Here is an 11197-nt window from a genome sequence, read left to right on the forward strand (position 1 = left end):
AAAGTTCACTTTAATATCTATATTTTAATTGATAATAGTTTATTTTTTAATTGCCTCTCGCAATATATGATTTAAAGTAGATCAAAGCGTTTAAAGCGTTGGAGAGATTTGATATCTCGTAAAAGCGATTTTTCCAGTTTTGGAAATTAGTGTAATCGCGGTCAAAATTCAATCATTTAGCTGCTGCTTTGACCGGCCGGCATGATTTTATTAATATCCACACGAGAAAACAAGAAGGAACCTTTAGAGCTTCAAGACGGCGCTGCTCGAATGCCAAAAATAATCGGACTGGAGGTGAACTTCGCAGCCGGTTTGCTCCGTAGTAGACACTACCAATCGAGTGCTTAATCCGTTATCGTGAGCTTTCGCGGATCCGTGTTCTTTCTAGAAACAGAGCTGAGAAATATAACGTTCCATTGGGAACGAATAGCTGTCTCCAAGGCAAAAGAAGAGGAAAACGGTCGCAGCGATTTTTGTTCATGCCGACGACTGCAGGTCGATGTTTCGTCTTTTATTTCGTGTTGCTGTTTGTCGTGTGTCTGGCTAAAGACGCGCACATGTAAGTTCCGCATAGTAGCGCAGTATAGAATATGAAAGTCATGAATGTGCTTTGGATAAATGCATTATAAACAAATTAAAGAGAAAAATAAAATTAAATAATGACAATACGAAAAATTATATATAGAAACTGAGTAATATATGCATATATGTATTATTTACAAGATTTGTTTTTGATTGTCATTAAAAGTCTGCATATAAAATATAAAATATTAAAAGATAAGATTAACTAATTTGTTAATTAATTACCATATTTGCCTTTATAATGTATTTTAATTTATTGCTTATCGTATCACTACATTTTTCGATATGCAACTGCAATTATATCGATGTGCTTTCTCGGATATTTAAATTAAATATTCACAATTTCTTCCCTCAAGAGTGGCCAGATGGGCGGACAAGTTGGGCACCGAGTTATGGGAACTCGCGAACGAAATAGCCCGGCCCGAGGAATTGCTAGAAGTGAGTACGCGTGTTTACTTGAGATAATAAACATCAAATAGTGAAAACTCGGAGGAATCCCGCAATTTCTTGCGCAAGATAACATATTCTTCGATTTTATCCAAGCAAGAAAAAATTTAAATTGCAATACTTATTTTTTTAAGTTTTACGATTATTTGCAAAAGGTAAATCTACATTGTCCTGCTTTTATGCAAAGTAGAAAGGTCATGAGACAATAAACGAGCAAAACTACAGTTGAAACATAATTCACAGCTCCATCAGCAACTCTCTTTTCATTTTTACCATTTTGACTCGATAGATTCTCGCTTCCAAGTGAAGAATTGATCATGTACATCTTTTCAACCGCTGACTGTATTATTCATTTTATCTTCTTATTTTTTTTTCACATTTTTGACTTCACATAAATGTATTGACTATTTTTATTTACTACACTCTAATTTTCTTATTTATTTTTTTATTTGCTTTCAACTTCCATGTGGCCGCTTGTTAGACTTATTGCACCTCGATTTTAGTCTTCGCTTTTCATAATATTATTTTATATTTTTATTTTCTTTTATCCGGTTAGGACTAGTTAATTTTCATCGTTAGTTATTATTATTTATTATACCATTCATGATCTAATCTCTTTTTATATTATTATTCAAATTATACGTAATATGTAATATTTTTTTTGCTTGTTCATTGTCCCACGACCTTTTCACTTTACTTTGCAAATACGAGCCTGATCTTAATTTATAATTTTACTTTTTAGTGCTTTATACTCAAGTAGCAAGATAACATCTAAAAACGTCTTATTGACGTTAGAGACGTCATTAAGACGTTATTAATACGTCATTTGACGTGTCACTCTGCTACCTGGGTAATGCAACTTGTCACAGAAAATTTATTATAGAAAATAATAATATCCTATTTTTTCAATAATTTTTGTAATATAAAATTTTGTATATATATATTTTTAAATGCTTCTAATTTATATATTTCTAATATTGCACGGATAAAGGAATATTAAACAGGAATATTAAAGTGGTATTTAACCATTCTTTTAGAAATACAAAAGCATGAACGCGCGAGTTGAAAATAAGTCCGGAGAAGAATTGGTCAACATAATCAGCGAAAATGTAGGTAGGATGCTGCGTCGGAAGATGGACGCTGTCACCTGCATTCGAATAGCAGCCGAGGACGCTGCAGAAAGCTGGGACCCATCTTCCTTGAACGTATCTCGCGTAAACTGCAACCTCTCCTACATTTCCAGCAAATGCAGCCCTGTCATAGGACATGAGTCAGCAAAAGAGAAGAAACATTGCAAGAAGGTTGTGAAAGAGTACAGGAACGTGTACAGGTGAGCAACTTACTCTGCCTCATTGTACGTTTCTTCTTTTCAAATAGCTTCGCGTGAAAATTAGTCACGGAATTATTTGAGTTAAAATGGCAAAAATTTTGGTGAATTAAGAACGAATGATGCAAATAATAACTTCTTTACATTTGCACAGAACTAATTAGGAAGGATCTGAGGTTGATTCTTAAAATTATATATTTTTATGTAATTTTATATGTTTATTAATTTAAACTTGCAAAACAATTTAATGGAAATTATTTTTAATAAATACGAGCAATAATATATCGTCTCGAAAGCAGAAAACTATCAAGTGAAATAAATCGAAGAAATATTACGAACTGATTCCAGAGACATGGAACTGATCTCGGACTCGCATTTCTACAACATCCCGGTGAATACGAGTTACTCATCGGTTCATATACCGACCAACGTGTTCGATATCACGCCAGAAGTGGCTAAAGATATCGCGAGGACTGAGCCGCTGGACGATATGTTTCGTCAGAATTACGAATCCGATCCGGCATTGTCATGGCAATACTTTGGTTCAGTCACCGGTATGCTCCGACAATATCCTGCTATGGAATGGCGAACGAACGCCGAGGACGCCGAGGACGCCGAGAACGCCGACGATGACGATGATGACGATAATAAAGATGATGACAGTGATGGCAAAAATGACAGTAAGAAAGACAACGATGATGATGATGTTGATGATAATTATGTTAATGATGATGATGATAATGATGATGATCATGATGATGGAAATGATGATGACGATGATGATGATGATGATGATGATGATGATGATGATTCTCCTGCTGATTTGTACGACTGTAGGGTACGTAGTTGGTTTGTCGAGGCGGCCACATGTAGCAAGGACATGGTAATCCTAATGGACGTCAGCGGCAGCATGACCGGCATGGGAAAAACTATCGGTATAGAAAATCAGTTTTATTAAGAAAATGGAATTCGAAGTGTACAGTTAAAATTCTTACAATAAAATCTTATCGATATAAAAAATTTTGGACTTTTAGACAAACAATACAAAAAACAAAAAAATATAATTTTTAGCTTAATAAATTAATGACAAAAATTGATAAATTAATATTTGTCATTTTTTTAATTGGCTTATCACGACTGTTAATTTTATAATTAAAAAGTTGCAATATAACGTTATTGAAGAGTGTACCAATCGCATAATCTTACAATTAATGAAACGGTATTATGGCAGCAAAGACAACGGTGATCTCAATTCTGGACACCTTGTCGAACAACGACTTCGTCACGATGCTGAAATATAACAACGAGACGACCGAGTTCGTACCGTGTTTCAAGGATATGCTGATTCAAGCCACGCCGGAGAATCTCGACACGTTTAAGAAATCTATGGACAAATTCCTTACAACGGAGGTCGCCAATCTCTCGATGGCCTTCACTAAGGCGTTCAGTCTACTCAAAACCTACCGGGAAATACGTGGTTGCGACGCCGACTCACCGTGCAATCAGCTCATCATGCTCGTTACCGATGGTGTTCCCGGAGGAAAACTGGGGATTGAACTGAAAGAGGTTGTAACATAGTCGTCACTTGATCGAATAAACTTTTGTTGTTGTCTCGCTTACCGAAATTTCGCGTGGCGACGAAACTGTTAAAGAATCTGCTAAAGCATCGTAAATATAAAACATGAAACTAACGCAAAAATAAATAACGATAAAATAGTTATGACCGTAAAAATTTTTCAAAGTGAGCATTACTGATTGTGTGTTCTATTTCTTCTATTTTAGGTATTCAAAAAATGGAACTGGAAAGAAAATAGTACTCATGTACCGGTGCGGGTGTTTACGTATCTTATAGGCAAGGAAGCGACGAAGATAGACGAAGTCCGGTGGATGGTAAGATCGTGTCTGAATCGCGGCGACTACAAGCATGTGCAAACACAGGAGGAAGTGCGCGAACAGGTGCTCAAGTACATCCCGGTTATGGCGCGTCCCTTGGTGCTTCAGGGTGCGGTACATCCTATCGTGTGGACGCATGTTTATGCCGATGTCACGGTAGGAATCGTCATTTTAAGTGCAATATATGTAGATCTTATACAATTGAAAAATATTCAATTGTGTAATTGTATTTCTTAATTGCGTTTAAAGAAAACTTGTCTGAAAATTGAAGATGTTATTATGATTCATAATAAGAAAAGATTTTAAAGTTTTTAGAAGAATAATCATTTTTATGTTGTTATGAACGTTAATAATATTTATAATATTTATATAATTTGTTTTAAAAAATGTATAACTACAGTTTATTCGTCATTACCCTGGTGGAAAAATATCTCAGAATTTTTCATATTATTAATCAGAAGTTTTATAAAAATTTTCAGATTTTCTCAGAATACTCTGAATTTTTCAGATTTTTTTATATAAATTGGAACGTTTTTCAGAAAAACTCAGACAAAATAAGAATAAAATATTTTTCGCTAATATATCTTTGTGGAAATCTGAATAAATATGAGAAAATGTGTACAATTTATCAGAAATTTTCATACATACGGATACTGAAAATATTCCGAAAATCTTTATCTAATTATTTCTGAAAGTATCTGAGCATGTATTTTTTCAGAATTTTTCATAAGTTCCACTTCTTGCAAAATTTCTGAGAAAATATGAGAAATATGAGAAAATATGAGAAATTTTTTCACCAGGGTACGGGCAATTTCGCTTTTCTTCCAATATTTTTTACGATGTCTACTTAAATGTTTTGTAAAAGCGAAAGCATACGTAAAAAGAATAAAACAAATATACGTAAATCCCATCAGAATCCGGCACTTGCCGCTTGGCTGTGGCTGGTGATGAAGCATGAGGAACAAAACTCGCGACTACAAAAGTATAAGAAAGGAACAAAGCTGGGCGTGCGAACAAACAGGGACGCAATCTACATACTGCAGGTTTAGATACAATCAAGAAAGCACCCTCGCTGCCTGTCCCTAGGCTTTCCAAGCACTCCGTGTAGATCTGTATCGCGCTATATCTCCCTTGGCACAAGCTCCTGTATTTAATATCTCGAATATCAAACGGAGTACAAGAATCACGCGATGCGATTTCGCTGAAATTCTTCTTTTAGAAATTTTTTAGATATTAAAAAATTCGTTTTAAATCAGTGGATAATTTCTGATTTTACTTTGTTTGATAATTCGTGTAAGATCAAGTGAGGTAATAAAAAATGGCATTTGACTTTATTAAATAAATATTACTTTTCGTTTTTATAATAAATATTAATTGCTGTATGTGTTTAGATTATGATTTAATTGAATATACCTCGCTTGAGCTTAAAGTCAAATGCTTGGTATCTGGAGGAATTAGCCTTAGTTGAAGTGTCAACCTGGAGAGCTGGACAAACACACCCGCAAGTAATTAATCGCTAGATATTGGGATATGGCTAATCGATGCACCGAGTGGTCTCCGGCCAATTGGTTATTATTAGGAGGCTGAGAACTTGGTACCTCGAGCTAGGTTTAGTACCCTGAGCTATTGGCTGGGCTTTCATCAAGTTTACTTTTATTTATTACTTTTTTTTATTTATTTCCCATTATTAGATCAGTGTTAGCTGCTATACAAGACGTTCGGGATTAAGCGGACAACCAAAGACTCTTTAAAAATAATAAAATATCATCCGACGATGAGATTTCTTAAATCAGATTTTGATTTAAAAATATTACACGCGATGAAAAATGCGTTTGTATAATCAATTCTTGCGAGACTTCGGTTGCACCCTTGGTTCCGCGACGCGCTCTGTATATCTCGGCATTGGAGTGACCGAGAGTGGATTTAGATAGCGTGGCTCTTCGCTTTTATTCCAACCTGTTGGAATAACTTTTGTTCCACCTCTGATGTGTTCACTCCTCTTAACGAAAATTGTAAAGGGGACGATATATCGTCATTGAAACTGTTCTTCATTCTTGCGATCGCTCTGCGTAGATGCAGAAGGACGAGAACATTGAGGAGGACCCGGCCATCCTGAACACCACCGCCTGGGAAGAATATAAACTGTTGACTTCTGTGAGCACACCTGTGTTCGACCGCAGAAGCAACCGCGACAACATGACAGATGCGAAGAATGACACACTGTTCGGCGTGGCTGGCACGGACGTGCCGATCGACGACATCCGCAAACTTACGTTGCCATACAAACTTGGCGTGAACGGTTACGCCTTCATTGTGTCTAACAACGGCTTCGTGATACTGCATCCAGACCTCCGGCCGGTCTACAACGGTCGGCTTAAAATGAACTATAACAGCATTGACCTCACGGAGGTGGAGATACTCGATGATGGGCGCGGACCAAGGTAATGTAATGACGTTTTCATCATTCATTATTATAGTTTCTTCCACAGATCGTATACAAATACAAAATATTGAATCAGTTACTTAAAAAAGCGTGCAAATTAGAAACTTGCACATTGCTGCCTCACCATTTTTTTTCGCTCATAAAGCTTCCTCCATGAGGAATTAACAAAATTATTAGCATATAAAAGATTGGCTTCCTCATAGAGAAAGCTTTATGAGCGAAAAAATGGTAAAGAAGCAATGTGCAAGTTTCTAATTTGCACACTTTTTTATATTTTTATATAACCTTCACAGAAAATAGATAATAAATAAAGAAACTTAATTTGAATAAAAGTTTGGCATTTTCTCAATATATTATTGTTTAATATAATAATATATTGAGAAAATATCAACTTTTTTTATAATAAAAAATTCGAAAATTTTTTATATTTATAATTCAAGCATAAAAAAAATGTTTTAATTCAAAATTTCATTAAAAATTCCTTTCATCAATTCTCATCAAAATCAAAACCAATCTTTCTTCAATAATACTCTTTATTTTAAAAAATTTAGCCCGATATTTTAAAATTCGGAAGTTGGAACTTTCACAGGCAATTTTTTGAAAAATTAAAACTTCCTTAAAATCTAAAATACTATAAATTTTTATAAAAATGACAATAAATAAATGTTGTACAACTTTACTTGTGTGTGTGTGTTGCGCGCGCGCGGGACATTAAAAAAATGCGATTTTTTGACGTTTTATTAGAACATTCTGAACACATTGGCATCGAAAACTAAAAAAAATTTTACGAAAACAAAGCCTCCTCTATGAGGAAGCAAAAGATAAAAATCTTATATTTTTCGCTGAATTGTTACGTTTCTTTTGTTATTATCTTTTATTTGAAATGTTTACTAATTATAAACATGCACAGGGACCCGGGTCCTGAAATATTGGAGCTGAGATCAGCGTTAGTGGATCATAAGCGAGGTAACATGACAGAGATTCCCGTGAAATTACATTACGATGACAATCGTCGGGTCCACTTCGAGAAACGTGATTATTTCTATGCGCCTCTACCTGGCACACCATTCAGCCTTGCAGTTGTTATACCTAACTATGGAACTACGTGGATTAAGGTAGAAGCAGCATTAGAACCGCAATTGAGAGAGAATTTCAGTAAAATTTTATTATATTTTCAGTAAAATATTTCCATCAGGGTTCTATTCTTAAATAACAGCATTTAAAATAACGATCCAAGAATACAATTAATTATACTAATTAATAAGTAATTACAGAATGAATTGCATTAAGTGAATAATTATTTACATAATTGTGCAGATTAGTATTGAATATATATATGTACTCAAATAATTGCATGCCAAATTCTTCAAGGTTGGCGACGAGATCCGCAGGAACCAGAACATGAACGTGAACGTGTCGGATTACTTTGTGGGCGATCATTGGCGCATACATCCGAGCTGGGTGTATTGTCGTTACCATTACCTGGAAGGTCATGAATTTAACAGTCCGGAAGACGAATTGCGCCACTTCTTGGCGCTGATGAGCCGGCCTAGTTGGCGCTGGTCCGAACAATATGAGGCTTATCCGTCCATAGACGAAGACATCGAAGAACCCAACTGTGGCAGGCAGACACTCAAGCATGACGATTACTATTGCAACAAAGAGCTTATGCAGCTGCTCGTGTTCGATGCCAAGGCAACGAACGACAGCTTCCGCGGTGACTATTTGGAGGATTTGCCCCCAAGGGCTCGGAATCTGGCACATCGCTACGGTATCTTTGTTAGGTTTATCGCGACGCAAAGTGGCCTTACCAGGTGGCATCATTTGAATAAGGCCAGCAAACTGTCGAATGAGGATGACGGCATTGTTTTTGGCGATCTTCATAGACGAGCAGTGAATGAGCCCTGGTACAAAGGCGCGATCTTTCAGAATGAGTTGGATTCCAACAGTATTTCTATATCTGGTAAGAATTTTATTTTTATTGTGGATAAGACACAGAACTTTTTCTAATTAATTTTTTGTATAAATATATCCTAAATCTCTCACTTACTCTTAATTACAAATCCTCCGATTTACTTAAAATGAACATTTATATATAATTATTAGTTATTATACATGATTTATGATTATATCTAATTGTGAGATGTCTGGTAGTGTAATGTATTATACAAAACACAATATCTCATATTATAGTTCCATGGGAAGCAGGCGCCGACGCGATAGTGACAGCTTCGATGAGCCTATCGCCCAAGGACGGCGGTAAGAAAGCGCCGGCGGCCGTAGTGGGTTTTCAAATGCCGATGAGAGATCTGTACAAGCAGTTCATCGCGTTAACTTCAGTAACAACGAATTCGATGATGAATTGTTCCAACATTTGGATCGACTGCTACCTATTAGACCAGAACGGCTACGTGGTGATCTCGGACTCACATAACGACACTGGGCAATTTTTGGGCACTCAGGAGGGCGCCGTTATGGTGTCCATGGTCAACCAGGGTGTTTACAATCCGGTCGAGATCTATGATTATCAAGGATGGTGTCAAGTGGTCGTAAGTAATATATGCCAAAGAGTTTTTCGGTGGTTGATAAGAATCAAAGAATATTAACTATATTAAAAGATCACATTTAAATATATCTCAAAGTTGAATTTTTAATAATTATCAAAATTATAAAAGTGAAATTATAAAAGAGAATTTTGCATTTAGAGGAAGAATCAGAAATGGCGCGAAGAACAAGCTGTTTCCAGAGTTTCTCTATTATCCTTTTTTATTTTATAAAAGAAAAAGGATGCTTTTATCGAGGCGCGAATTGTTCCAGCGAGTCGGAAACTCCGCCAACAGCTTGATGGAGCCGCTGCAACATGTTGCAAGGTTGTTACTCTGGTTTCTGCTGCGGTTGATGTGGTTCACGACCCAGTTTGTAAACTTGCCCGGCATTCATGGCAAATTCCATTTTGATGAGGATGCACCAGATCCGGAACCACCACCGGAACCCTATCTCTATCTCTATCCCTGTGATCAAAAGCGAACACTCTACATGTTGAACGAGACCGTCGCTGCTAAAGGCGTCACCAATCACTCCGACTACTGCTCACGACCTTTCTACGCTCAAAGAGTAAATATTTTCTATTTTGCTCGAGAGTCTCGAGACCAATATAATTTTACGGTTTTTATAAACTAACAAGGAAACCCACGGAAGTGTCCCCCTCCGATTTTGATGAGCTTTTAGTATGTTGTTCTCTAGATGAAAATAAGGGACACGTATTCTCCTACTTTCTTCTAAATAGTTTTTAATTAATGTAGAGATTTAGCATATATAAAACAGCGACTACCATACGATAATGCCATACTTTTTTTTGACAATTTTAATGCTAAAGAAAGTATTGAAAGAAACACGCAGGTATTCTCTTTAATAGTTTTTATTCTACTTGTTAATTTAATTTTTTCCGATTATTTCAGTATTTAATTGCATTTAAGTTCACATAATTAATTAAAGAGAATTAGTTTTTTAAATCGAACTATTGTATATGCATTAATTTGCACCGGACATCATCATGCATGAATAATTAAAAACAATGATTTATACATATATTGTTGTGTCTTCAATCTCTTTTGTTGTGTCACGATGGTAATATAATTATTCATTTTGCAATGCGTTAGAATAATGCATTTAAAGTGATGTTTAATAGATCAGCACGCTAATTGTTTTGCCATCATCGAATATTTTAATTATGTCAGAAATAAAACTAGAACAGATCTGCGAGATTTCTTGAATTATCGATGATATTAATGCTCTTTTCTATTTTCTATGTCTTTTTTTACTTTTCAATTTATAAGATGATGTGATATTTATTAACGTATTTATGCCGTTGAATCAATTTATGAGAATTTTATGAAAAGACATATTGCACAATAGTTTTCAGAAAAAATAATCATCTATAATAATTTATAGGTGGCACACACTAATCTATTGCTGGTTGTGGTAAACAGCATGTACCCAACATGCTATAGAAGATTGGCAGTAACACCCGTCAACATTTTACCCTCTGAGTACACAAATAGCACAGGCGACAAACCCTGTCACAAGATCCCATTGAACGCCCTGAAGAGACGCAGGTTGAAAAATTGCTTTACGGAACATCCTCTGGAACTTGAGACTTATGAGACCTATGGCTGCGGAGCATCTGCATTGATGGTGTCCTTTTCGCTGTTGTATATCATTATTGCTAGGATTCTATGTGTCTTTGTATGATGGCAAATTAGTCGTCCTTGATACATGTGGTAACTGTACTGTCTTATATTATACTATAATATAATTTGAATAGAATTTGAGTAGAATTGAATAGAATTTGAATAGAAATCTAGTATAATAATAATATAATAAAAAATCAATAAAAAATGGTAAGAAGGAACATTTCTCCCTAAATCACAATTTTATAGACTAATTAATAAAAAATAAATGTATAAATAATTCTTTGATGTAGAATATTAAATATAGTGTCTTTT

General features: G+C 35.3%; 1 protein-coding gene across 2 annotated transcripts; it reads left to right on the forward strand.

Annotated features, from left to right (window-relative positions):
* The first annotated feature begins 52 nt into the window (after window positions 1-52).
* On the forward strand, window positions 53-11029 carry Ca-ma2d (Ca[2+] channel Muscle-specific alpha2/delta subunit). Of its 2 annotated transcripts, XM_071710633.1 has the most exons (13): window positions 53-559; window positions 939-1020; window positions 2067-2359; window positions 2705-3291; window positions 3588-3922; window positions 4139-4405; window positions 5164-5292; window positions 6323-6690; window positions 7603-7807; window positions 8064-8655; window positions 8886-9241; window positions 9510-9806; window positions 10644-11029. In XM_071710633.1, the coding sequence occupies exons 1-13, from the start codon at window positions 480-482 to the stop codon at window positions 10941-10943; spliced, it is 3891 nt and encodes a 1296-aa protein (XP_071566734.1). In that variant the 5' UTR covers window positions 53-479; the 3' UTR covers window positions 10944-11029. The 2 variants fall into 2 exon arrangements, with proteins under 2 accessions (XP_071566734.1, XP_071566735.1); XM_071710634.1 differs by lacking the exon at window positions 5164-5292 and having other exon boundaries at window positions 54-559.
* The last annotated feature ends 168 nt before the right edge of the window (window positions 11030-11197 follow it).

Source organism: Temnothorax nylanderi, unplaced genomic scaffold, assembly GCF_030848795.1.
Source record: "Temnothorax nylanderi isolate EJ_2023f unplaced genomic scaffold, tnyl_v1.0 TNYL_tig0091_pilon, whole genome shotgun sequence".
NCBI lineage: Eukaryota > Metazoa > Arthropoda > Insecta > Hymenoptera > Formicidae > Temnothorax > Temnothorax nylanderi.

Coding starts and splice junctions, on each gene's coding strand:
- Ca-ma2d (XM_071710633.1), top strand. CDS start 480: ATGCCGACGACTGCAGGTCGATGTTTCGTCTTTTATTTCGTGTTGCTG. Junction 560..938: donor CTGGCTAAAGACGCGCACAT/GTAAGTTCCGCA, acceptor TCTTCCCTCAAG/AGTGGCCAGATGGGCGGACA. Junction 9,242..9,509: donor AAGGATGGTGTCAAGTGGTC/GTAAGTAATATA, acceptor GAATTGTTCCAG/CGAGTCGGAAACTCCGCCAA.